The 24,104-nt window shown below is 37.6% G+C and overlaps 2 protein-coding genes across 11 annotated transcripts in view; one reads left to right on the top strand and one right to left on the bottom strand.

Annotated features, from left to right (window-relative positions):
* Positions 1–15,923, bottom strand: part of C2CD3 (C2 domain containing 3 centriole elongation regulator) — a 143,190-nt gene extending 127,267 nt beyond the window's left edge. For 5 of the 9 annotated variants that reach the window (XM_032853105.1, XM_032853109.1, XM_032853102.1 and 2 more), the window contains exons 1-3: positions 15,743–15,886; positions 10,380–10,649; positions 7,107–7,264 (exon numbers count right to left, since the gene is read on the bottom strand). In XM_032853105.1, the coding sequence (XP_032708996.1) occupies positions 7,107–7,264; positions 10,380–10,649; positions 15,743–15,812 (498 nt within the window). In that variant the 5' untranslated portion in view covers positions 15,813–15,886. Of the gene's footprint in view, positions 1–7,106; positions 7,265–10,379; positions 10,650–15,454; positions 15,689–15,742 lie in introns of those variants that run through there. The other 4 variants (XM_032853104.1, XM_032853112.1, XM_032853111.1 and 1 more) reach the window with 3 other exon arrangements.
* PPME1 (protein phosphatase methylesterase 1) overlaps positions 15,918–24,104 on the top strand; it is a 62,845-nt gene continuing 54,658 nt past the window's right edge. The window contains exon 1 of one of the 2 annotated variants that reach the window (XM_032853113.1): positions 15,918–16,228. In XM_032853113.1, the coding sequence (XP_032709004.1) occupies positions 16,128–16,228 (101 nt within the window). In that variant the 5' untranslated portion in view covers positions 15,918–16,127. The remainder of the gene's footprint in view (positions 16,229–24,104) is intronic. The other variant, XM_032853114.1, reaches the window with a different exon arrangement.

Below are 24,104 nucleotides of genomic sequence, written 5' to 3'. Positions count from 1 at the left end.
AAGCAGTATTGCAACCTGTTATTGCTACATGAATACTAGGGGGTATGAAACTGTGTATGGTGTTAAACGTTTTTGCTTGAATTAAAAGAAGTCACCTGGTTTATGTTTTTGAAGGAGAAATCCCAGCCTCAGATCACCAGCAAGTGCTGACAAAATACAGGACTATTTTAGTTGACATTAGAGACTACATAAAGCATTTAATTACTTATCTGCAAGTGCATTCACAAGAAATCATACAATATGAGATTCAATTTATTCATTCTTTTGATTATATCTTTGGAAAATTTATTTGGCAAAGACCTATCTATCGACTTTTCTATATTTTTTATGCTGAAATAGGATTTCCAGACATCAAAGTGATGGCATGAAATATATTTCTAAAACTGTAGAGCTAAAGACCAACATCGCAGAAAGACTTTTTTGATTTCAAATGTTATGAAAACCAACACTGTTCAATTTGCTTTACTCAGTTTATACTGAAAGTATAACATGGAAGTTAATGCAGTGTTGTACAATATTTAAGCTTAAATACGCTTGAATATCTTAAATTTTAAGAATATCTTAGAAATAAAATCCAACTTCAAAAACTACTGTGCCAAGATTCTGTCTTTATTTGGAAATAAAGGCAGCCATGTTTGTGAAGAGTTATTTTGTTATGAAATTGAATAAAAACTAAATTTTATTCTCAAATGGTTTAAAAAAATGAATGCTGTAATGCCCATCAAATATAAATCATCTGGTACTGATAACTTGGTAGAGAAGTAAAAGTATCAAGTTTTTAGCTAAATCAAAGGAATTGATTTCAAAAGCAAAGAATTTATAATTGAGTTTTTTTTCCAATTTCAATGTAAAATAATCATATATATGTATATAATTATGTTACATGCTCACATAATAAAGTTTGGTTTTTATTTTTTTTTAGCAATCTCTACACCTATCATGGGGCTCAAACTCACGACCCCGAGATCAAGCATTGCATGTTCTTCCAAATGAGCCAGCCAGGCATCCCAAGTTTGGTATTTTTTTAAAGTTTATTATATTTTTGGCTATTGATTATTCTTATAGTCAGCCTGTTTGACTCATTTGTTATTTTCAACATTTGACCTACACCAATAATGGAATACATAAAAAGCTTCCTCTCTCCAACAGCTTGGTTCTAATGATCTTTATTGTCAAACTACTCTGAGCACCCTCCAGCCAGTTTGGCCTTCTTATTATTTTAAACTGTTCTAACTCCATAATCTCAGTTTCCCTTTAGTAACTATGCATCTGTCTTCTTGAGGTCTGACTAAAACTGATCTTCAGAGCAACAATCTAAAACCACCTCTATTCATCTTCCAATCTATCAGCTGCCCATTGCCTTCCCTTACCACTTGACAAGAAGGATTCCACCTTTAGTCAATTCATGACTGCTCTGGGGGACAGCAAAGCAATGGTATGATAACTCACATCACTCACAACATGCTCTTTTTTTAAAAGTTATTTTTATTTTAAAAAAAAGATGTATTTTAGAGAGAGAGAGAGAGAGAAAGCAAGCTCAGGGAAGGGCAGAGGGAGAGGAAGAAGCAAACTTTCCATTGAGTGTAGAGAGTGTAGAGCCTAATGCAGGGCTCAGTCCCACAACCCTGAGATCATGACCTAAGTCGAAATCAAGAGTTTGATGCTTAACCTACCTGGGAACTACCCAGGCTCCCCAAAAGTGATTTTTATTTATTTATTTTTTTCCCCCAAAAGTGATTTTTAAATTAACATTTTACATTCATATAATTTGAAGAATCAGAGAGTTCTATTACAAAAATGAGTCCCTCACATAGACCCCCATTATTTTTCTTTTCCTAGAGGCAACTACTTTCAACTCCTGCCCTTGATTCTTGCGGTATTTACCTCTAGAGTTCCAAATAATGTGCTTATATTTCTAACACATCTTGACCCCCTCCTCAGTTTTCAGGCATTATCTTTTGACTTTCTAATATGGAAGATAAAAATTTAGCTCAATCCCACATCCTTCTACCTCTTTATCTCCCAATCTGCCCTTCTAATTTTACTATAAACACAGATTATGGATCGAACTAAAATTATTATATGAGCATGTGTTCTATTTAAAGCTGAACCATTAGATGCACTGATTACTTTTCCTTTCCAATGAAAGAGCCACAGAGGGGCGCCTGGGTGGCTCAGTGGGTTAATCCTCTGCCTTCAGCTCAGGTCATGATCCCAAGGTCCTGGGATCGAGCCCCACATCGAGCTCTCTGCTCAGCGGGAAGCCTGCTTCCTCCTCTCTCTCTGCCTGCCTCTCTGCCTACTTGTGATCTCTCTGTCAAATAAATAAATAAAATCTTAAAAAAAAAAAAAAGAAAGAGCCACAGAAATAATATTTTAGGCTTTGCATGCCATATAGTCTCTGTCATAATTATAGTAGTCCCCCCGCTTATCCACAGGGTTATGTTTCAAGACCCTCTGTGGATGCATGAAACTGTAGATAGCACTAAATCCTATATATACACTATGTTTTTCCCTTTACGTACATAACTATGACAAAGATTAATTTATAAATTAGGCACAGTAAGAGATTAACAACAATAATAAAATAAGCTATGTGAATGTGCTCTCTCAAAAAATACTATATTCACCCTTCTAGTGATAAGATGACAAAAGGTCTATGCAATGAGATTAAGAGCTGTGAATGACGTAGGCATCATGACAGAGCCACAGGCTACTATGGATCTTATGAGGAAAAGTTAGAAGGAGCATCAGCTGCTTCCTGACTGCACTGAAACCACCAAAAGAGAAACCGAGGACAAGAGGGGACTACTGTACTTCACTTTGCTCTTGCAGCATGAAAGCTGCCATAGATCTACAAATACAGGTGGTGAGCAAGTCAGATTTGCCTTGGGGGTTATAGCCTATGAATCCCTGAAGCAAATAAAAGAACGGCACAAAAGCATATGAACAAATACTCAACATACTGATCATCAGGATATGATAACTAAAACCTCAGTGAGTTATCAGGACATACTCCCTAGAATAACAAAAACTGAAAAGACTACCCAAACCAACTGCTGGCAGATATGTGGAGAATGTTTATATACCACTGATGGGAATGTAAAGTTATACAATCATTATGAAAGTGGTTTGGTTGTTCCTCAAAAAGTTAAACATGACTCACCAATCCCATTCTTGGGTATTTTCCCAAGAAAAGAAGAACACGTCTACATAGAGTTGCTTTACTCATAAGAAGCAAAAAAAATGGTAAAAAAACAAAACAAAACAAAAAACAAAACAAAAAAAAGCCCCAAACAACCAAATGTCCACTAAGTGGCATATAGATAAAAAATCATGGAATATCCATACAGTGGAACAGACCTCTGCAAAAGGGAACTACTGATACACAAAATAGTATGGATGAATCTCTAAAATTGGCTTTGTTCACTTACTCTTTTAATATCTATTAACCTGGGTGAGGGGACAATTTGTGTTTACTATATGGTTATTTATATATCTTATATATAGAAGATACTGTTTTGCATATCTCTGAAAATTTTTAAAAAGTTAAGTGAAATAAAATGTATAGTATCTAACATATGGTAGATAGACATACAATAAATGTTGATAAGAAAATGATCAGAGCGTCGCCTGGGTGGCTCAGTCGTTAAGTGTCTGCCTTCAGCTCAGGTCATGATACCAGGCTCCTGGGATGGAGCCTTGCATAGGGCTTCCTGCTCAGCAGGAAGCCTACTTCTCTCTCTCCCACTCCCCCTGCTCGTGTTCTCTCTCTCACTATGTCTCTGTCAAATAAATAAAATCTTTTAAAATTTTTAAAAAAATGATCAGAATGAAAGTCTTCAATTTTATCTCAAAATGTTCCTCCTCTTTGCCTTCCTCCATCCCAACATATGTAACCCTAGTAACTGTGTTTATGGTAGAAACTCATTCTTATTTAGTTCTCTTCATGATCTTATTGGCTCAATTATCCTCTTATTTTCAATTTCTTCACTTGCTTCTCTTTGGTCTACAAACAAATCAGGTCTCTTATTTTCTAAAAAGGAGTCAGCAAACTTATTCTGTCAAGGGGCAGAGAATAAATATTTTAGGCTTTATTTATGGCATATTTTTCTTCTTTAAATGATCTCTTAAGGGGCACCTAAGGGATCAGTCCATTAAGTCTCTGCCTTTGGCTCAGGTCATGATCTTAGGGTCCTGGGATTGAGCCCTGAGTAGGGCTCCCTGCTCAGTGGGTAGTGTAGCTTTTTCTCTTCCTTTTGCCACCCCCCACCCCCCGCTCACTGGTGCACCACACGCTCCCTTGTCTCTCTCTCTCTCAAATAAATAAAATCTTAAAAAAAAAATTTAATGACCTTCTCAAAATGTAAAAACCATGTTTAGTTAGAAGGCCACAAATGGAGCACCAGGCAAAGTGTGTCAATCCCTGTTCTAAAATAGTACCAAAAAACTTCTGAATTCTACTACTCACTATCAGTGTGTCCTCTCAAATTCAAGTAAATTTGGCATGTTGCCATCACATGCCTAAACACAATGTTAAGTGTTTCCATATTTTTTTCATCTCATTTAATCCCTGCAACAACACTGTGAGGTAAAAGTTTTAGTACTTTTTTTTTTTACAAAATAAAATACGGAAGCTCAGAGTGGACAAGTGAACATCAGAACTTTTGTAACCATTTCTGTTCTGGTTTCTCCACTGTCCATAACTGTTTGTCCATGTCCAAACTCTAGTGCTATTTCCATTAGATCACACCACCCCTCCCTCCTTTCACTGACACTTATTTGGGAAATAGAACTCTCTAATTACTACTTATTTCCTTATTCCATAATCTTTTAAAATCTGACTTTTGCCTCCAATGCTCTATACAATTTTCTAACAAGCCCAATAACATTTAAATAAAAAAAACACACACATAATTTTATCAACTGATACTTAAATATGAAAAAAAAAATGATCCAGCCACTTTAGAAAACAATGACAATTCCTCAAAGTTAAACATACTTACCCTATGACTGCAATTCTATTCCCAGGTATATATGAAGAGAAATGAAAATGTGTTCACGAAAAAACTTATATATGAATGTTCACAGAACTACCATTATTCATAGCAGTCAAGTGGAAAAAATCCAAATGTCTATCAACTGAAGAATGGATCAATATGTGGTCTATCCATATAAGGGAATATTATCCAGCCATAAGAAGAATGAAGTACTGAGATATGCCACAATGAAGATGAACCTTGAAAACATTATGCTGTGTGAAAGAAGCCAGCTACAAAAGGCTACATAATATGTTATTTCACTTACATGAACTGTCCAGAATATGCAAATATAGAGACTGAAGTTAAATTAGCGGTTGCCAGGGACTAGGGAAGGGTGAAACAGGGAATGACTGCTAATAGCCACAGTACTCCTTTTTGGGGAGATAAAAAGTTCTGGAATTAAATAGTAGTGATGGTTATAAAATCCTGTGAATGTATTAAAAACCAGTAAATTGTATACTTTAAAGGGTGAGTTTTATGACATATAAACTATGTCTCAATTTTAAAAATAGGAAAAAAACTACCTAGAAGCCTATACTCCCAACTGTTTTCAACTTTATTTTTTCCCAATCATTGATTATGTAGTTAATTTTAATTCTCTTTAGTCATCAATCCAAAATCCATTTTATCCATGCAGCTACATAATCATAACTAGGTAATTTTGTTTTTATGGAAACAAAACACTCCACTAATAGACTATAATTTTAATATTACTAAATAATTTATTTTCATTTTTTTAATATTAAAAGTGTATTTCTGTAACTAGACCTAGGCAGACAGTTTCCCTATTTTTACAGTATTTCCTTAAGATAAGTTCCTAAGAGTAGAATTACCAGCTCTTGAAACAGAATGCCAAACTGTTTTGTAGATCGCGTGGGAATTTTTATTACTGTCAGAAAAGTAGGAGTAAACCAGACTCCACCATGAAGTTACGAACATAAGGAGTCACCTTTTAAATTTAATATATATAAAAATATGGTAAATACAAAAAGAAAAAATTGTTGCAGTCTTTCATTCAGATGGAATTATTTCTGGACTCTATTCTGTTCCGCCAATGTGATTATGTGTTTGTAGTTTTTTCTTCTTTTTAAATAATCTCTGCACCCAATGGTGGGGCTCCAACTTAGGAACCTAAGGTCAAGAGTCACATGCTCTTCTGACTGAGCCAGCCATTCCTGTGCTTGTCGTTTTATAAGAGGTTCTTATATCCGGTAATGCTGTATATGTTTTCTCCTATTTTTTAAACTATTTTCTTATATATTTGTCTAAATTCCTATATTTTAGAATACATCTGACAAAGCATAAAACTCATGAAATTTCTAAGCAATTTGAATACTCAGAGCTTTCTAAGAAGCACTCTCAAAGAGTGTCCCTCAAAAAGGATCCTTCTATGTTCTTCCCCAACATCCTGTACATACACGTTGCAGTATGCACCTAGTATACACCTATCAGTCTGCATTCTACCTGTTATTCTTTTATTTCCTCCTACGTGACTTTGGAAAACTACATGAAAAAATCATTTCTTATCTCTTTATCCTTAGTGGCACATAATAATGTACAAAAAAAAAGGAAGGCTGAATCAATGAATGAAGACACCAAAGATACCACTTACATGAGTCAAACAAGCAATTAATGCTTGACACTATGTTAGGAACTGTAGGAAAAACACAGAAAGTAGAAAACACTGTCCTGCCTCCTAGGGAATCTAGATACTAGAAAGAAGGGAAGTTAAAGGGAGACTACTAAAACATAATTTTAGAGATTGTGTAGGATTATAACTGAACGATAATTATATAATCAATGTTATAAATTTAATAGAATACAGAGAAGATGAATGCAGTAGGATCTGTGAAAGACTTGGCCCTTGAGATGCGCAGTAAAGCACTAAGAGGATTTGGATAAGTAAGATACATTATAGTCTTTGGGTAAAAACATGAACAAAGGCATGAAGTGGGAATTAGCATGATATATGGGAGTCATGTACCTATCTATTCTACAAACAGACTCAACTACTGGTGCTGTAAAAGTTTTAGTCTACGCAGAAAATAATTAAAATATTTTTACCTGGAGTTCTCCAAGTTTCTTGGATGTTGGTGAAACAATGGTAAAAAATCCACTGATGTGATGGGTTGGAGAAAGCTGGGCTAGTCCACTGATCTGAACTCTACCAATTGGAAGATGGTCAATTTTGGTGATTACTTCCAGCACCAGCACAGCCATATCTAATCAGAAACAATTACAACATACACAGATATTTTTCATTTATTTTCTTTTCCTTTTTTTTTTTTTTTAAATGGGCAGAGGGGCTTACATCAGGAAGTAAACATCAACATGTTTACTTTAAAAAAATATATTTTATTTTCAAATAAAACACTACCTACCACATCAGTCTGGGGCTGGGCAAGAGTGAACCCATTATCAAAAGAATAAAGTTTTAGGGAAGAATGAAAAATACCTCACACAGAGAAAAAAAGATTACATTGATGTAATTAGCAATGATTACAGAGTGTGAGGAAGGCTTGTGTGTGGCTTGGCTATTAAAGAGTGAAGTTCTCTCAACTTCCTTTTCAGTGTTTTGCTGTTTTGATATAAAAGAACCCAACTGTTTCTGCTTGCTGCAGCCTGCCTAGTCTACAGGGATGGGAGGGGTTCATCACCTGAAGCCTGGTGATAGCTTACTTGGGATTGGGGCCCAATGTTGGCTTTGCCAGGCTGGCCACCAGGCTGCTTCCTCATGGCTTCCAGAACGATGCACTTATTTTCTTGCACATGAAACATGCATACAAAAGAGTACGTAAAAGAATAATAAACCAAATACCTACCACATAGCTTAAGAAATAGTTATATTTTCCCCAAATTTACAGTTAGAGCATACATCTTGTGAAATAATGTTTGATCTCTTGTGTCTTCATTTTCTAATAAACACATCATATTCATGTCCACAGCTGGGCCTCACTTACAAGGTTCACCTCATCCATCTCCTATTCAAATCCTACCTTCTACAAAGCTTCTTTCCTAAATAGATTTATAAAATGTGAATACTGACCCATTTGGTGGTTAACCCCTTCATTTTAACAACGGGAAAATAAAGACCCAGGAAGATGAAATGGCTTACTCAAATTCAAGCAGCCAGTTAGTGCACAACACAAGGAGGATTCTCTGGGGCACCTGGCTCAAATGGTAAACATCTATCTGCCTTTGGCTCTGGTCATGATCCTGGTGTTCTCAGATCAAGCCCTGCAGCGGGATCTCTGCTCAGTGGTTCTGGTTCTCTTTCTCCCTCTGCCCCTATCCCCCTGCTCATGCTCTCTCTCTGTACCTCTGTCTCAAATAAATAAATAAAATCTTAAAAAAAAAAACAAAAAACAAAAACAAAAACAAAAAACACCAAAGATGAAACATCAAAAAAAAAAAAAAAGGAAGTAGGAGTCTAGTTTCCTAAGAACCTATGATAAACTTGGCTCTTAATAACTTCCTGGAATATTCATATGATATTTACTATATGTGCCAAGTAATCAGACATTTAATTACTTACTGTCTGGCACCACTTACTACTATTTCATACATATAAGTTTTGTTTTTTTCAACTAATCTGTAAGTTCCTTTTGATCAGATACTGCATCTACAGTTTCTTTATTCCCCACACTGCCCAAGACTTTATATTTTTACAAGATTCACACCTACGGTGTGCCAGGTAGTGGACCAATCACTTCACACAACTTTTTTCATTGAATCTTCTCAACAATTCCTACCGCTAGTGTTATTATCCCCCATTTAACTAACAGGAAACCGAGGTTCCAAGATCTTAAGGAACATCTCAGCAGCACACAGCCACCCAATTCTGAAGCCAGAGTTCCAATTCAAGACTGACTTCAAAGCCCATGTTCTTCTCATTCAACCAAGCTGCTTCTTCATGAAAAAGCAAGGTGAAAGGGCAGCAATCTAATGCCATTTTACAGATGAGAAAAAAGGGGAGTCAGAAATGGGGAGGGACTTTCCCCAAATCCTGCAGCTGATAACATCAATCTCAAGTTCAAATACATTCTTTATTATATCACAAGATGCTCAAATAAATGTCTGATTTGTTGATCATATTAATAAATATCTTCTGTCTTACTGAAGAATTTTTATTTACTCTTCATTTGTTAAATTAGGTTCATAGTATCCAGAGTATCTATGGGTATCCTGTAATTGTAATTATCACTTCCTACTTAGTATTTTAACTAAACTTCTCTGTGAATTTAGTTAGAATTAGATACCATTCTGATTAAATTGGTTCATTTTTCTAATTCCCCACAGTGCCTACAGCACAATGACTATGAAATGCTAAGTGCTCAGTATGTATCTTTTGAGAGACTGAATTTTTTGTTCTTTTTGAGGTTTTCAAAATTTAAGGTTTCAAAATAAAGGTTAAACTGTCCTTAAGAAGGTTATATAACCTTCTTAAGGACAGTTTAACCTTTATTTCAACTCTGATTCTCTAATAGTTTTAGACCAACAATGTTTACATGCTACTTAATTTTTACTGACTTGAACTGGATTGATTTGATAAATAACCCCACCATCCAAAATGTGTTTATGCAAAAACCTGACCCACATAGAGAAATACAGTACATTTAGAATGCTTTCCTTGAATAGAAATGAAGAAATCTTGACTCCTGGTTATCCTGTAAATGGATCCTTCCCTGCTCTGAAAACCAATATTACTAATCCACTAACCCATTCATTTAGCATGTGTTATCTTGCACTATTAGTAAAGTTTATATACATACGTACTATATGTAATGTGTATATATATGTATATATACACATTATACAAAAATTATATATCATACATTATATATTATGTATGAATTCTAACACATATATACTTTTACATATACTTTTATTTTTATATATAAAAATATACATATTTACATAGATATATATTATATAACATATATATATATTCTTTCCTTGAGCATAATATAAGTCCCAGAGCAGAGACTACAGTTATTTCTTAAAGCAGCATGGTGTGGTCAAAGTGTGTGAGTTTTGGTGTCTGACAGAAATTGGTTCAAATCCAACTTTTGCCATTTCTCAACTATATAACTTTAAAGAGTATTCATTTTATTTCTGAACCTGTTTCATTGCCTCTAAAACAGAAAACGTCTTTCTTGCAGGGTTATTATTAGAAATAATATGCATCAACTGCTGGTAGAGAGTATACTCTCAATAAAAGGGCTATTATAAAACTTCTTTCACTCAATAGATACTATGTACACAATAACACCCACTGCTAACAACATAATACATGTTTATTAGGCCTGGAGGTAAAATGATAAGACAGAAACATACCAGTTAGATAAGAGGTAAACTGCTTTGGACCACAGCGAACAGCATAACGGGTAGTTGTTCTCACAGCTTTAGGTTCAGTCTGCAATGCGTCCCTAGGACAAAATAGGGTTCCATCTGATGTTTCTCCCCACCATCTCACTCGGACAAGTACACAAGTGGGAGGCTTTGCAATCTTCCATATGACTTTATTGACAGTAAGTTTCAGAAAGCAGCGTAGCTGGCCTTCAACAAGAGGTGGTAGGCTTGTAGACGGAGAAATGTCACTCAAACCTGTGGAGAAATCCAAAAACACTAAGTCAAACTTTAAACTAAAGACAGAAAAATAATCCGCTTTTTGAATAAGAACGCATTTTCGTCTCTACAGAGAGATGTTTTCTCTTATGTATTCTAATACATGAGAAGCAAATAGCAAAGCGGACCATATAATAACCTACTTGGTCACTTAAGTGACCTTGATAACTAATTAGTATTCAGGGTCTGATTCAGGTTATTCTAGGAACATAATACCAACTTAAGATGCTAAGACAAATTCCTCTTTAACTGAAAGATATCATTTCATGCACATTAAAACGATAAAACCTTATACTGTTGGAATGGCTAGAATTAAAAAGACAAGAAATAACAAGTATTGGCAAGGATGTGGAGAAAAAAGAACCCTCAGGCACCACTGGTGGGAATGTAAACTGATGCAGCTACTGTGGAGAACAGTAAGAATGTTCCTTAAAAAATTAAAAATATGGAGATGCAACGTGGGAGGTTTGGGGGGTAGGAAAAGAATAAATGAAACAAGATGGGACCGGGAGAGAGACAAACCATAAGAGACCCTTAATCTCACAAAACAAACAGGGTTGCCGGGGGGAGGTGGGTAGGGAGAGGGTGGTAAGGTTATGGACATTGGGGAGGGTATGTGCTATGGTGAGTGCTGTGAAGTGTGTAAACTTGGCGATTCAAAGACCTGTACGTCTGGGGCTAATAATACATTATATATTAATTTAAAAATTAAAAAAATTAAAAATCACCCCATTGATGAAAAATTAAGAATCACCCTATGATCCAATAATCTCCACTACTGGGTACTTACCCAAAGAACAAAAAACACTAATTAGAAGAGATATATGCACTCCTACGTTTATTGCAGCAGTATTTACAGTAGCCATGATGTGGAAGTAACCCACTGATAGATAAATGGATAAAAGAGATATGGTATATGTACAAAATGGGATATTACTCAGCCATAAAAAAAGAACGAGATCTTGCCTTTCAAACAACATGGATGGACCTAGAGGGTATTATGCTAGGTGAAGTAAGTCAGACTGAGAAAGACAAATATCATATGAGTTCACTTACATGTGGAACCTAAACAAACAAAAAGTAGAAACAGACCCAAAAATATAAGGAAAAACTGATGGTTGCCAGAGGGGAGAGGAGCAGGAGGACGGGCAAAATAGATGAAGGGGAGTGGGAGATACAGGCTTCCAGTTATGGAATGAATAAGTCATGGGAATAAAACGTACAACATAAGGAATATAGTCAATGGTATTGTAATAGTGTTGTACGGGGACAGACAGTAGTTACACTTGTGGTGAGCGTAGTATAACATATAGATTTCTGGAATCACGATGTTGTACACCTGGAACTAACATAACATTGCATGTCAACTATACTTCAATTTAAAAAGATACCATTTCAAAAATATAAGCATAACAATAGAGTACATAGGTTTTTAAAAATCTCAGAAGTAGTTTAAATTTTTCTTCCAAGTAGTGTTGTTCTTTTATTATTGCAATGTCCAGGTTTTAAGATATGTTATCTTTACCTCCTACTTTAAAACCATCACCAAACATGAAACAGCAATGACTCCCTTCACTCAATGCTCAAATGATTAAGTCTATAGCATATGACTCAGCATTCCAATAAAGACCACCTTAAATTATGTATTTTCTTTCCTGCCAACATCATTCAGTCAATGAAAACAGACACCATCATCTTCCGATTCTGCCACCATTTTTTAGTACAGTACTGGGCTCAAAATATTTATTGGCTTTTGTAATATTTATTGGATTTCAGACAGATAATAAATGTAAACAAGGCATTTAATCATGACTTTCTTTCTTCCTTTTTTTTTTTTTAAAGATTTTATTTATTTATTTGACAGAGAGAGAGAGATCACAAGGAGGCAGAGAGGCAGGCAGAGGGGGAGGGGGAAGAAGGCTCCCCACCTAGCAGAGAGCCCGATGTGGTGCTTGATCCCACAACCCTGGGATCATGACCCGAGCCGAAGGCAGAGGCCCAACCCACTGAGCCACCCAGGTGCCCCAATCATGACTTTCTATAAAACTTTCCTTTAATGACCCAGACTATCTTCCACTTATAGTTATCTCCTAATCATGACTTAGAGGAGATTTAAGAAACTATATATATGAATATGAATATTATTCACTCATATAAAAGAATGAAATCTTGCCCTTTGCAACAACATGGCTGGAGCTAGAGCGTATAATGCTAAGTGAAATAAATCAGAGGACGACAAATACCATATGATTTCACTCATGTGGAATTTAAGAAACAAAACAAATGAACAAAGGAAAAAAAAGAGACAAACCAAGAAATAGACTCTTAACTATAGAGAACAAGCTGATGGTTACCAGGAGAGAGGCTGGGGGTTGGGTTGGGTGAAATAGGTGATGGGGATTAAAGTGCACACTTATGATGAGCACTGAGTAATGCATAGAATTGTTGAATCACCATACTGTACACCTAAAATTAATATAACACTATATGTTAGCTATACTGGAATTAAAAAAAAAAAAAGGAAACCATTCCTATATTACACACATCTTTCTATTACTCTTACTTTTCCCTTGGAGAGTGGTCATGCTCAACAGCAAGAAAATACATTGGAGTACATCAGATCAGGAGATCTATATACTTCAGTCTTTAGATTTGTAAAGCAAACACCTTCTCTGCTCTCTATAGTTCAAGATGACCCACCATAATCTTTATGGATAGCTAGTTTTGATGTGAAAATAATACAGAGGTGTGTATATGAGCATTACAGCAAACATATATATATGTGTGTATATATATATACACATATATATATATATATATATGTATCACACACACAGATATATACACACATGGTACAGCAAGAAGGAAATTCTTATGTTATTTCTATTTTTATTTTCCTCCTATAAACCAAATATGCTTGACTGGTTTGGCATAGGGAGCACCAGCATTGAACATACCCATGCTTCCATTTCATATCCTCCCATCATTCCTGGCCGGAAAGGTACTGCCTCAAAACTGCCTTAATTATCTTTAAATGGCTTGGATAAGATTCACTTCCAGACTGTAGATTCTGTCTCAATCCAATGACCTAATGTACTATCACTATTCTTAATACCAATCTACCTGTAATGTAAAAAGGCAAAGTCACACAAAGTTAGTTTGTTTGTTGTTTGGAGGCAGCCCTATAAAGATTTAATTTCCAGTTTCCTGATCTGTCCTGGGTTACCAGGGCGACTGTTCTCTCTGCAGCTAACATTTCCCTGCTCTTCTGGAGAGCCTGTTTCTCCTTAAGCCTACTATTCTGATAAGGTCCTCTTGCTACACACTCTCTCATCCTCTCAAATCCTTCAGAGATCCTCATGCCTTCACCCCCACTCCAACACTACCACACCCTGTCACTCCCCACTCTTTCTTCCTCTCTCCTCAACTATCTTTCCCAACTCCTGCCTGTAGCCCTTCATTCTTCATGATTGTCTTATGTTTGACTCATTCATCCACTTACCGACTCCTGCTTTATGCTAGTTCTTGGGGTTTCAGTAATGTATAAAATAAGATCCTTGACTATTATAATTATTGACATACCACCTTTCCAACTTATGTGTCTTCCAGTCCATGTGGAACTCCACAAAGGTATACCTTCCTACACACAAACACACATTTGTTATCAAAAACACCTCAGGGACGCCTGGGTGGCTCAGTATGTTAAGCGTGCCTTCAGCTGGGGTCATGATCCCAGGGTCTTGGGATGGACGCTGCATCAGTCTTCTTGCTCAGCCAGGAGCCTGCTTCTTCCTCTGCCTGTCCACCCCAGACCCCGGTACTCTCAGACTCTCCTTCCTCTCTCTGGTAAATAAATAATCTTTAAAGCAAACAAACAGTCCTAAGTCATAGAGATGTAATGTACCGCAGAGTGACTATAGTTACTGATGTACTGTATATTTGAAACTTGCTAAAAGAGAGCACCTGGGTGCCTCAGTTGATTAAGCGACTGCCTTCAGCTCAGGTTATGATCCTAGGGTCTCAAGATTGAGTCCCTCAGCAGGGAGCCTACTTCTCCCTCTCACCCTCCTCCTCTCCTGGTCTCTCTGTCTCATAAATAAATAAAATCTTAAACAAAAATTGCTAGAAGAGTCTTAACAATTTTCATGAGGGGCACCTGGGTGGCTCAGTTAAGAATCCGCCTTGGGCTCAGGTCATGATCTTGACAGTACGGGGATTGAGTCCCGCAATGTGCTCCCTCCTCAGCGGAGAGCCTGCTTCTCCCTCTGCCTCTCTCTCGCTGTCTCTGGTGAATAAATAAATAAAACCTTTAAAAAAATTTTTCATGACAAGAAAAAAAATTTTAGTGATTGGTGATGGATGCTAACTAGACTTACTGTGGTGCTCATTTCGCAACATATAGGAATATTCAATGATGTTGTACAACCTAAAGCTAAGACAATGTTATATGTCGAGTATATCTCACTTCAAAAAGTTAAAAAATTCCTGGTATTTTTTTTTAATTCCCTTTCTTTACAAACGTTCTGTTTGCACCCTTTTAGCCCTAACCTCGCCCCATTTACTTGTCCGTTTTGTCCCCCCACTTCAGCCCCTATTTCCTTTCCATCCGTTGGAGAGCCAATTGCCTTCTCTCCCAACCCTTTGATTCCTTGGTTGTTTCCCACTTCCTTCCCTTCTCCCGGCTTTTTTTACAGGCGTGTGTGGGAGTCTTCTAGAATTCTTTGCACTTTACTCCCTTAACTCTGCTCCTTACTCTTTCCTCGACCTTTGGTCGCTCAGTTTACCTCTTTTCTTGCGGCCTCGGACGCCCACAGGCCCCTGGCCTTTTCGTTGTTTCATGACGAGCCAGAGCTTTTCTTCACCGAGTTCCCGCTCCAGCACCTAAGTTGTAGCCTCCCGCCATCCCTTCCCAAGGCGCCTGCGTTCCCCGGCAACCGGAGCCGCCGGGCAGCCTGGGAAGCAGGAAGAAGGGGCTCTTCCGGTAACAGTCTGCGAGAAACTGTGAGAAGGAAAAGCGCCAAGACCTCTTCCCGCAAATAGACTACAACACCCAGCATGCCCTGCTAAACTACCTCTGCGAGATTTGACGCTATCGCCTCCAGCTGCGCAAGCGCAAAGGGATACGCCCTTTGAGGACTTCATTGCCCAGGGTGCATTGCCTTTAGGAGCGCTTGTCTTTCCGGCGAGGGTCGATGAGGTCTCCGCTTGGGGCCCGAGAGATCCGTAAACTCCGTTACCCAGCTTCCTTTGTGGAGGGCTGTTGCGCACTTCCGGTGGAAGCGCTGAGGAGCGGGGGTGGAGTTTACGGAGCCGGTGGGCGGTGGGCGGTGCTGCCGGTAGCTGGGTGCTGTCCAAAGGCTCTGGGCGTCGCTAGGGGAGCGAGCTGTGACCGGCTGGGCCGCACTTAGCGTGGGACGAAGCTTAGGCTACTGTTTGATTACCTGAGGCCTTCCCCTCATGTCGGCCCTCGAGAAGAGCATGCACCTCGGCCGTCTGCCCTCTCGCCCACCTCTCCCCGGCAGCGGGGGCAGTCAGAGCGGAGCCAAGATGCGAATGGGGTACGTGACCCATACCCCTTCCCCTAGAGGCCAGGCCCCGGCCATTGGAGAATGGTGTCTCTGGGCGTTTAGCGCGGCATGTCAAGGGAAGCTAAGGATGGGAGAGAATATTGGCGGCGGCCTGGAGACGTTTAGATGGTGTTGAAGGCGGATTTGGGAACTAGGGGAGGCGCCAAGTCAATGGAAATTGGAGGACAAATAGTATTGAAGGAAGGAGGGAATGAGGCAAAGATTGAGAAAGCTGAGAGGATTATTTAAGAGAAGTAGGAGGCACCTTCAGAATAAGTGATGGAGAAGGTTTGAGGAAAGGTAGTAGAGGTGACAAAAATCGGGAATATCTATCGGGGATGATTGAGGGACATGGGGAATGACTGAGAAAAGTTGAGGGGAATTAGGGGAACAACTAGGGAAAGATTTGGGAGTAGTAAAAAGACTAAAAGAGCTAGATATTAGAAAAGCAGAGGGAGGGATGCCTGCCTGGGTGGCTCAGTTGGTTAAGGGTCTTCCTTCGGCTCAGGTCATGATCCCAGGATCCTGGGATGGAGCCCACTTGGGGCTTTCTGCTCAGCCGGAGCCTGCTTCTCTCTCTCCCTGCTGCTCCCCCTGCTTGTACTCTCTGTCAAATAAATAAGATTAAAAAACAAAACAAAACAAACAAAAACAAAAACAAAACTCTTAAAAAAAAGAAAAGAAAGGCTGAGGGAATTGAGAACATCTGAGGCAGGGTTGAAGGAAAGAAAACTAGGGAGCAGAAGGTTCTAGAGAGAGTTCCTAGGGGTGTTAAGAGGCAGATTCAGGGAGTGAGGGGATGATTAGGAGATTAGGTCTCTTAGGGGAGACCTGAGAAAGTTTGAAAACAGGGCTGAGGAAGATGGAGAATATAGCTAAGTAGACTGTTAAGGGTAATAGGATCGTGCTAAGAAGTGAGGGTAGGGAGTAAGGGGAGGAGTGATGAGGTGCTTAGAGAGTGACCATGGGCTCTAGAGGTGGAGAAAAGACTGAGAACAGGGTTTAGTGAATGAAAGTGCTGCAGAGGTAAGGTAGGGTAGCTTAAAGAGGATATTTGGGTAGTTGATTTTGCCAGGCAAAGTCTGATGGAAGGTATATACTGGTTTAAGAAGACTCAGAATTGATGAAGCATTCAGAGTAGCCATTTAAAATGTTTTAGGGAAAACCATTTACTAGGAAAGGAGGAATTGTGTTGAAGAGATAGGTTTGGGGAGTTTTAGGTTGTTGAATGGCTTGTGCCAGATTAGGGGGTACTCAGGTATAGGAGAGAAGGGTATGAGTTGATCATGGGAGAGGTAATTACTAGGAAGCAGAGGGAATTGAATAGGCAGGTTTTTTTGAGGGGTATTTGTAGTATCAAGTGGTATTCTGAAGACTAGTAACTAAAGAGAAAAGGGATAGGAAGAATATGTATGAGGTAGTTAAGAGGGTGTGTTTGGAATTCTGGAGATGGGTTGATATACTTGGAATAAAGACTAGAGAGGAGAAATCTTAGTTTTTAAAGAAGTACTATGTACAAAAACTGATCAAAAAGGAGATGAGGACAAGAGATGCAGTACTGTGAAAGAAGGTCCTTGGAATAAAGAGAAAGAAGATTCCCATAAATTAAAACAGTAGGGTAGAAAGGTGGTGAGAATTGAGGGGGCTGGGTTTGAAAAAACCAGGGGAGGAAATTAAGGATTGGAGACCTGACTATGATACACAGTAGAAAGGTGAGAAAATCTTAACAGAAGATAGGTGCTGGATGCACAACGGAAAGAAACAGTAGAAGGCCTCATACAAGGTGTAAAACGGAGATTGTTTTGGCTTTAGATGACAGAAAGGTAAGACTGTAACAGGAATAAGGAGGATCTGGAAACTGATCCATGATAGATTATTTGGGAAAATTAACCTGGAGTATAAAAATAAATGTACCATTTATCATTGGTATGTTTCTTAATTGCTGCCTTTCTTAAACTAAAATTTGGTCCTTTAGTATACCAGCACTCTTCTGTAAAAATATATAAAAATATTAACTTTTTAATAACTATATATGCTACAGCTTAGTTTAGAGCTCAGCTTCTCGCTTTGTTGAAACAAGTTCTCTGATGATAAGAACTGAAAAGAAAAATACTAAGAGAAAATGAATAAAAAATCTGCTTATTAGAAGATTGTATAACTGTTGGTAACTTACCCTCTTTAAATAGATGCTTTGGTCTTCTTTGTTAACTGCTTATCCTAGAAAATAAAGTTCCTCAGGGAAATCCTTCTTTATAATATTGTGAAGAGAAGAGCTATGTTGGTGAATTTTATTTAAGTGGCTTGTTTTCATATATTTTTCTTTTCTGTTTCCTTATTGGAACATTGGCAGGCCTCAGCTGAATCTAAAGTTAGTGGTAATACAGACTCTCTCCCTGCCCTGGAAAGAGAGCTTTCATTTGAAATGATCTCATGGCACTATGGTAAGAAAACCATTCAGAGAATTCTGTATTCTCTAAGGTAAAAACTGAGGCAGGGGACAATATTTTTTGTTAATAAATAAGAAAACAAACTCAGGGTGCCTGGGTGGTGCAGTTGGTTAAGTGTCCAACTCTTGGTGTCAGCTCAGGTTGTGATTTCAGGGTCCTGAGATGGAGCCCCAAGTTGGGCTCCACACTCAGTGTGGAGTCTACTTGAGATTCTCTTTCCCTCTACCCCTCTTGCTTGTTTGCGCTCTCTCTCTAAAATAAATAACTAAGTCTTTAAGGAAAAAAAAAAAAGAAAAATCAAGTCTTCTTCATACTAAGGCAGTAGAAGCTTAATGGTAGGGCCACTAACAACTAAGACTTGAGTCTCTGAGACCCGTTATGTTTTTTGGATTCATAGTTGTTATCCCGGCCATACTTAATTTTGACTCGTGCATCTTATTTCTTTCCAAATACACTAACATTCAGCCTTTTGCTCAGTCTTGATTTATGAAGTCTCACTTTAACCAATTTTAAAACATCCTTCTTTATTTCTTCTTCTGTTCATTCATTTCATTTTTCTTACCTACCCATCTTTTTCGATTCTCCCATCTATCTCTTACTTCAAGTTGGACCTGTTCCTTGGAATAAAGACTAGAGGAGAATGTCTCTTACATGACTTACTCTTTCAACTCTTTCAATTCATAATCTCTGGCCTTTAATTTCACTAAGCCTTATTTAAATGTGTTTGCGTATTCAGGGTGGTTTTGAGTTTATGATTTTTCTTGAGTTTCCATAATTTAGTTTTTCAAATTAGACTTAAGTAATTCCAGAATATTTCTAGATAATATAGTAATAACAATTACTTTCTTTTTCCAGGTAGGTACTTTGTGTCAGTCATTGTGGTAATAGCTTTATGTATGTTACTTAATTTAATCTGCTCACAGCCTTGGAAGGTAGATATTTCTCTGCGTTTATTAGTAAGGAAATTCAGACTTGAGATTAAAGGTCACCCAACTAGTATGTGGCAGAACCAGGATTAAATTTACGTTTTTAGATTAAAGGTCACCCAACTAGTATGTGGCAGAACCAGGATTAAATTTACGTTTAGTCTCAAAACACCACACTTGTTTTTTGCATAAGGCCTGAAGTCCTGGTTTCAGTATTCCTTGATAGAATCCAGTAGATGACGCCAAAAACAGTGGTTTTGACCTTTTTTTATTAAAGATTTTGGAGCTGCTTTGGTTTGTGATTCCGACTTGTAAGTGGTATCTTAGTCTGTTAGCGTTGCAGTAACAAAAATACCATAGATTGGGTGGCTTGTAAACAACAGAAATGTTATTTCTCACATTTCTGGAGGCTGGGAAATCCAAGATCAAGCTGCTGAAAGATTCCGTGTCCAGTGGGGACCGCATGCTGGTGCATAGATGGCAGTCTTCTTGATCTGTCCTCACATGGCAGAAGGAGGAGGGAAGCTCTGTGGCATCTGTTTTCTAAGGGCACTCACTAATTCCATTCTTGAAGGCTATACTCTCAAGATCTCATCACCTCCCAAGGCCCCACTTCCAAATACCATCACATTAAATGTTAGAATTTAACAAGAATTTGGGTTGGGGAGGTGGGATGGAGGATCACAACCATTTAGTCTACAGTACCTGAGTGTTCTTGAGAGGAGTATGTTTTGAAAATCACTGCTTTAGTACATGTTACCATTAGAGAGACTATACAGATTTTTAAAACCATTCATTTTCAACATGTTTTTGGTTTATCAATAGTACTACATTGCTGTAATCTCTTAACATTTCTACAGTACTTTAACTGGAAGATATATTAGTGCCTTTCTGTATTATTTTATGAGACATATTAAGGCAGGAATTAATATTTTCTCTTAATGAGAAAATGAAAATGTTCTTTGACTTGCCTAAAACACAGAATCATCAAATGGCAGAAACAGGATTCAAACCCAGACTTCAGATTTTTAGTCCATGGTTGCTCTTGTAATACCTTGGTGTAGAAATTGTTGTTTAAAGTGATATAGATCTTCAAAAAAAAAGGTGATAAAGATCTGAGTTTGAAGTCCAGCTTGTGTATTTACTTTGGTCAAGTCATTTAACCTCACATAGTCTTTGTTTTCTTTTAATTTCTGCTGTCTTTAGAGTTCTGTGAGAATGAAATAATACATGCAAAGCACTTATGCTTCCTGACACACAAGCTCTTAAGGAATGACAACTGGTGAATTATTTTATATTGAGAATGGTGAGAAAGGCTTATTCTTTATAAAGTAGAAGCTCTCCTTTCAATTTCTTGTAATGTCAGCTTTTTCCTTGTAAGCTGTATATTACTCGTATCTGATTAGATAGTCTTCATTCAACGTCTTAAATTTATAATGGATATCAGGCCTCTTAGGAAGCCTTTAAGGAGCTATTCAACAAATGGAGAAATAAAGGACAAAGTGAAGTGACTTGCTCAAGCTCATATATTGAGTTACAAATCCTAGCATCTCTGTTTTTGTTGCTTATTAGGTTTTTAAATATTGAAGTTGTTATTAAAATCAGTAAGTTTATTGGTAAGCTTATTAGGTTTTTTAAAAATTAAATTTCACATACCATAGAATTCATCCTTTCAGAGTATATGGTTCAGTGGTTTTTAGTATATTTATGGTTGTACAGTCATTGTCACTAATTTTAGGATATTCTCATTATCTCATAAAGAAACTACTTACCTGCTAGCAGTTATTTCTCCCTCCCCCGTCCCCTGGGAACCACTAATCTATTTTCTGACTTCAAAGATTTGCCTGTTCTGGAGACTTCATATAAATGAAATCATGCAGTAGGTGGCCTTTTGTGATTGGCTTCTTTCATTTAATACAATGTTTTCAAGATTCATCCATGTTGTAGCATGTTGTCAGTACATCATACCTTTTTATTACTGAATGACATTCCATTGTGTAGATATACCACATTTTAATTAACTTGTTTATCAGTTGCTGAACACTTGGGTTGTTTCCATTTTTTTGCTTTTATAAATAATGCTGCTATGAACATTCACATACAAATCTTTCTGTGGAAATATATTTGGATTTCCCTTGGGTAAATACCTAAGAATGGAATTGCTGGGTCATATGGTAAATTATTTATAGTTTTTTAAGAAATTTGCCAAACTGTTTTCCAAAGTTGCTCTTTGAAGCTTTGTGTATTCAGGATATTTCTTCTTTATAAATCTTAAAAATATTTTTCCAACTTGCTTTTCTACTTTGCTTACAATATATTTTGCTATGTAAAAAGTTTTGTTTTTATTTATTCTTCTTCTTATTTATTTTTTTTTAAGAGAGGGTTTTGGGGTGGGGCAGAGGGAGAGGGAGAGAGAATCCTAAGCAGGTTCCATGCCCAGTGCAGGGCCCAACAAGGGGCTTGATCTTAACAACCCTGAGATTATGATCTGAGCTGAAATCAAGAGTCAGATGCTTAACTGACTGAACTATACAGGCATGCCAAAAGCTTTGGTTTTAGATCTTAACGTACTCAAATCTGTCTAGCGTATGTTGCTTCTGGATTTTGAATTGCAGAAAGACATTTACTTCTCCCAGTTTATAAAGGAATTCATGTATTTCCCCTCCCAGGAACTGTATGGTTCCTTTTTTTTTTTTTTTAAGATTTTATTTATTTATTTGACAGACAGAGATCACAAGTAGGCAGAGAGGCAGGCAGAGAGAGAAGGAAGAAGCAGGCTCTCCGAGGAGTAGAGAGCCTGATGCAGTGCTCGATCCCAGGACCCTGGGATCATGACCTGAGCCAAAGGCAAAGGCCTTAACCCACTGAGCCACCCAGGCGCCCCTATGGTTCCTTTTTTTAACACCTGTTTTAAGTTTATCTTGATGTGCAAAGTGAGGAACAAATTCAGTTTTATCTTTGCCCACAGATTATCCAATTGTTGTAACACCATTTATTAAAATGTCTTTTTCCCATTATATGAGTTTTACCTCAATAAAAATTAGTCTTTTCCCCTGGATTAAAATGATCTCACGGTCCTGGGATCAAGTCCCAAGTCGGGCTCTCTGCTCAGCGGAGAGTCTGCTTCTTCCTCTCCCTCCACCTCTCCCCGCTGCTCCTGCACTCAATCTCTCTCTCTCAAATAAATAAAATTGTTTTAAAAAAATTGATGCTTTGGGACACCTCAGTCAGTTAAGCATCTACCTTCAGCTTAGGTCATGATCCCAAGGTCCTGGGATCAAGCCCTGCATCGGGCTCCCTGCACAGTGGGGAGTCTTCTTCTCCCTCTCTGCCCCTCTCCCCACGCTTGTGCGCATTCTCTCTCAAATAAATAAGTAAAATCTTTTTTAAAAAATGATGCCTTTATCATGTACCAAATTTTCACATAGATTTGGATCTGTTAAGTTTCTTTTCCCATTGGCTTGCCTATTTATTGATGTGCCACTACTACACTTTAATTACAGAGGCATTTTATTTTATTTTTTAAGATTTTATTTATTTATTTGACAGAGCGAGATGGCAAGAGAGGGAACACAAGCAGGGGGAGTGGGAGAAACAAGCTCTCCACTGAGCAGGGAACCTGTTACAGGGCTAGATCCCTGGATTCTGGGATCATGACCTGAGCCGAAGGCAGACGCTTTACCGATTGATCCACCTAGGCACCCCTACAGAGGCATTTTAAATGTTTTAGTAGGTGGTAGAGTCTTTTTTAAGATTTTCCTGGTTATTTGTTTATTCTTACAAATAAACTTTTAAAAAAATATGGTTGACATAAAATGTTATGTTTGTTTCAGGTGTAAAACATAGTGATTCCACAAGTCTATACTTTATCCTGTGCTAACCACAAGTGCAGCTACTATCACCATCCAATGCTATTGTAATACCATTGCCTATATTCCCTATGCTATACCTCTTACTCCCTGTGACATACCCATTCTGTTAACTGGAAGCCTGTATCTCCCATTCCCCACACCCGTTTTTGCCCATCCCCCCATTCCCCTCCCTTCTGGTAACCATCAGTTTGTTCTCTGTATTTATGGGTCTTTTTCTGCTTCTTGTTTGTTTATTCATTTGTTTTATTTTTTAGTTTCCACCTATAAGTGAAATCATGTGGTATTTGTCTCTCTGTCTTAATTTATTTCACTTAGCATAATACTCTCTAGATCCAACCATGTTGTTAACAAATGGCAAGATCACATTCTTTTTATGGCTGAAAATACACAAATAAACTTTATAATCAAACTAGTACCAGAAAAAAAGTCCTAACAGTATTTTTATTGGGATTACATTAAATATGTAAGTTAACTTAGAATAAACATTTTTATGATGTTGAGTCTTTTTTGAGGATGTGTATGAATCCTTTATGAAGGAAAAATATTTCAGATGCCTAGTATTGGCCTAAGTTATGTCTAATGTAGTATCACTTAATTATGTACACTATAAAACTAAGGGATA

Source organism: Lontra canadensis, unplaced genomic scaffold (assembly GCF_010015895.1).
Source record: "Lontra canadensis isolate GAN:19392208 unplaced genomic scaffold, GSC_riverotter_1.0 scaffold7, whole genome shotgun sequence".
In the NCBI taxonomy this organism is placed as follows: domain Eukaryota; kingdom Metazoa; phylum Chordata; class Mammalia; order Carnivora; family Mustelidae; genus Lontra; species Lontra canadensis.
The sequence above is the reverse complement of the archived record's forward strand: the minus strand, read 5'-3'. Positions and strand labels throughout refer to the sequence as shown.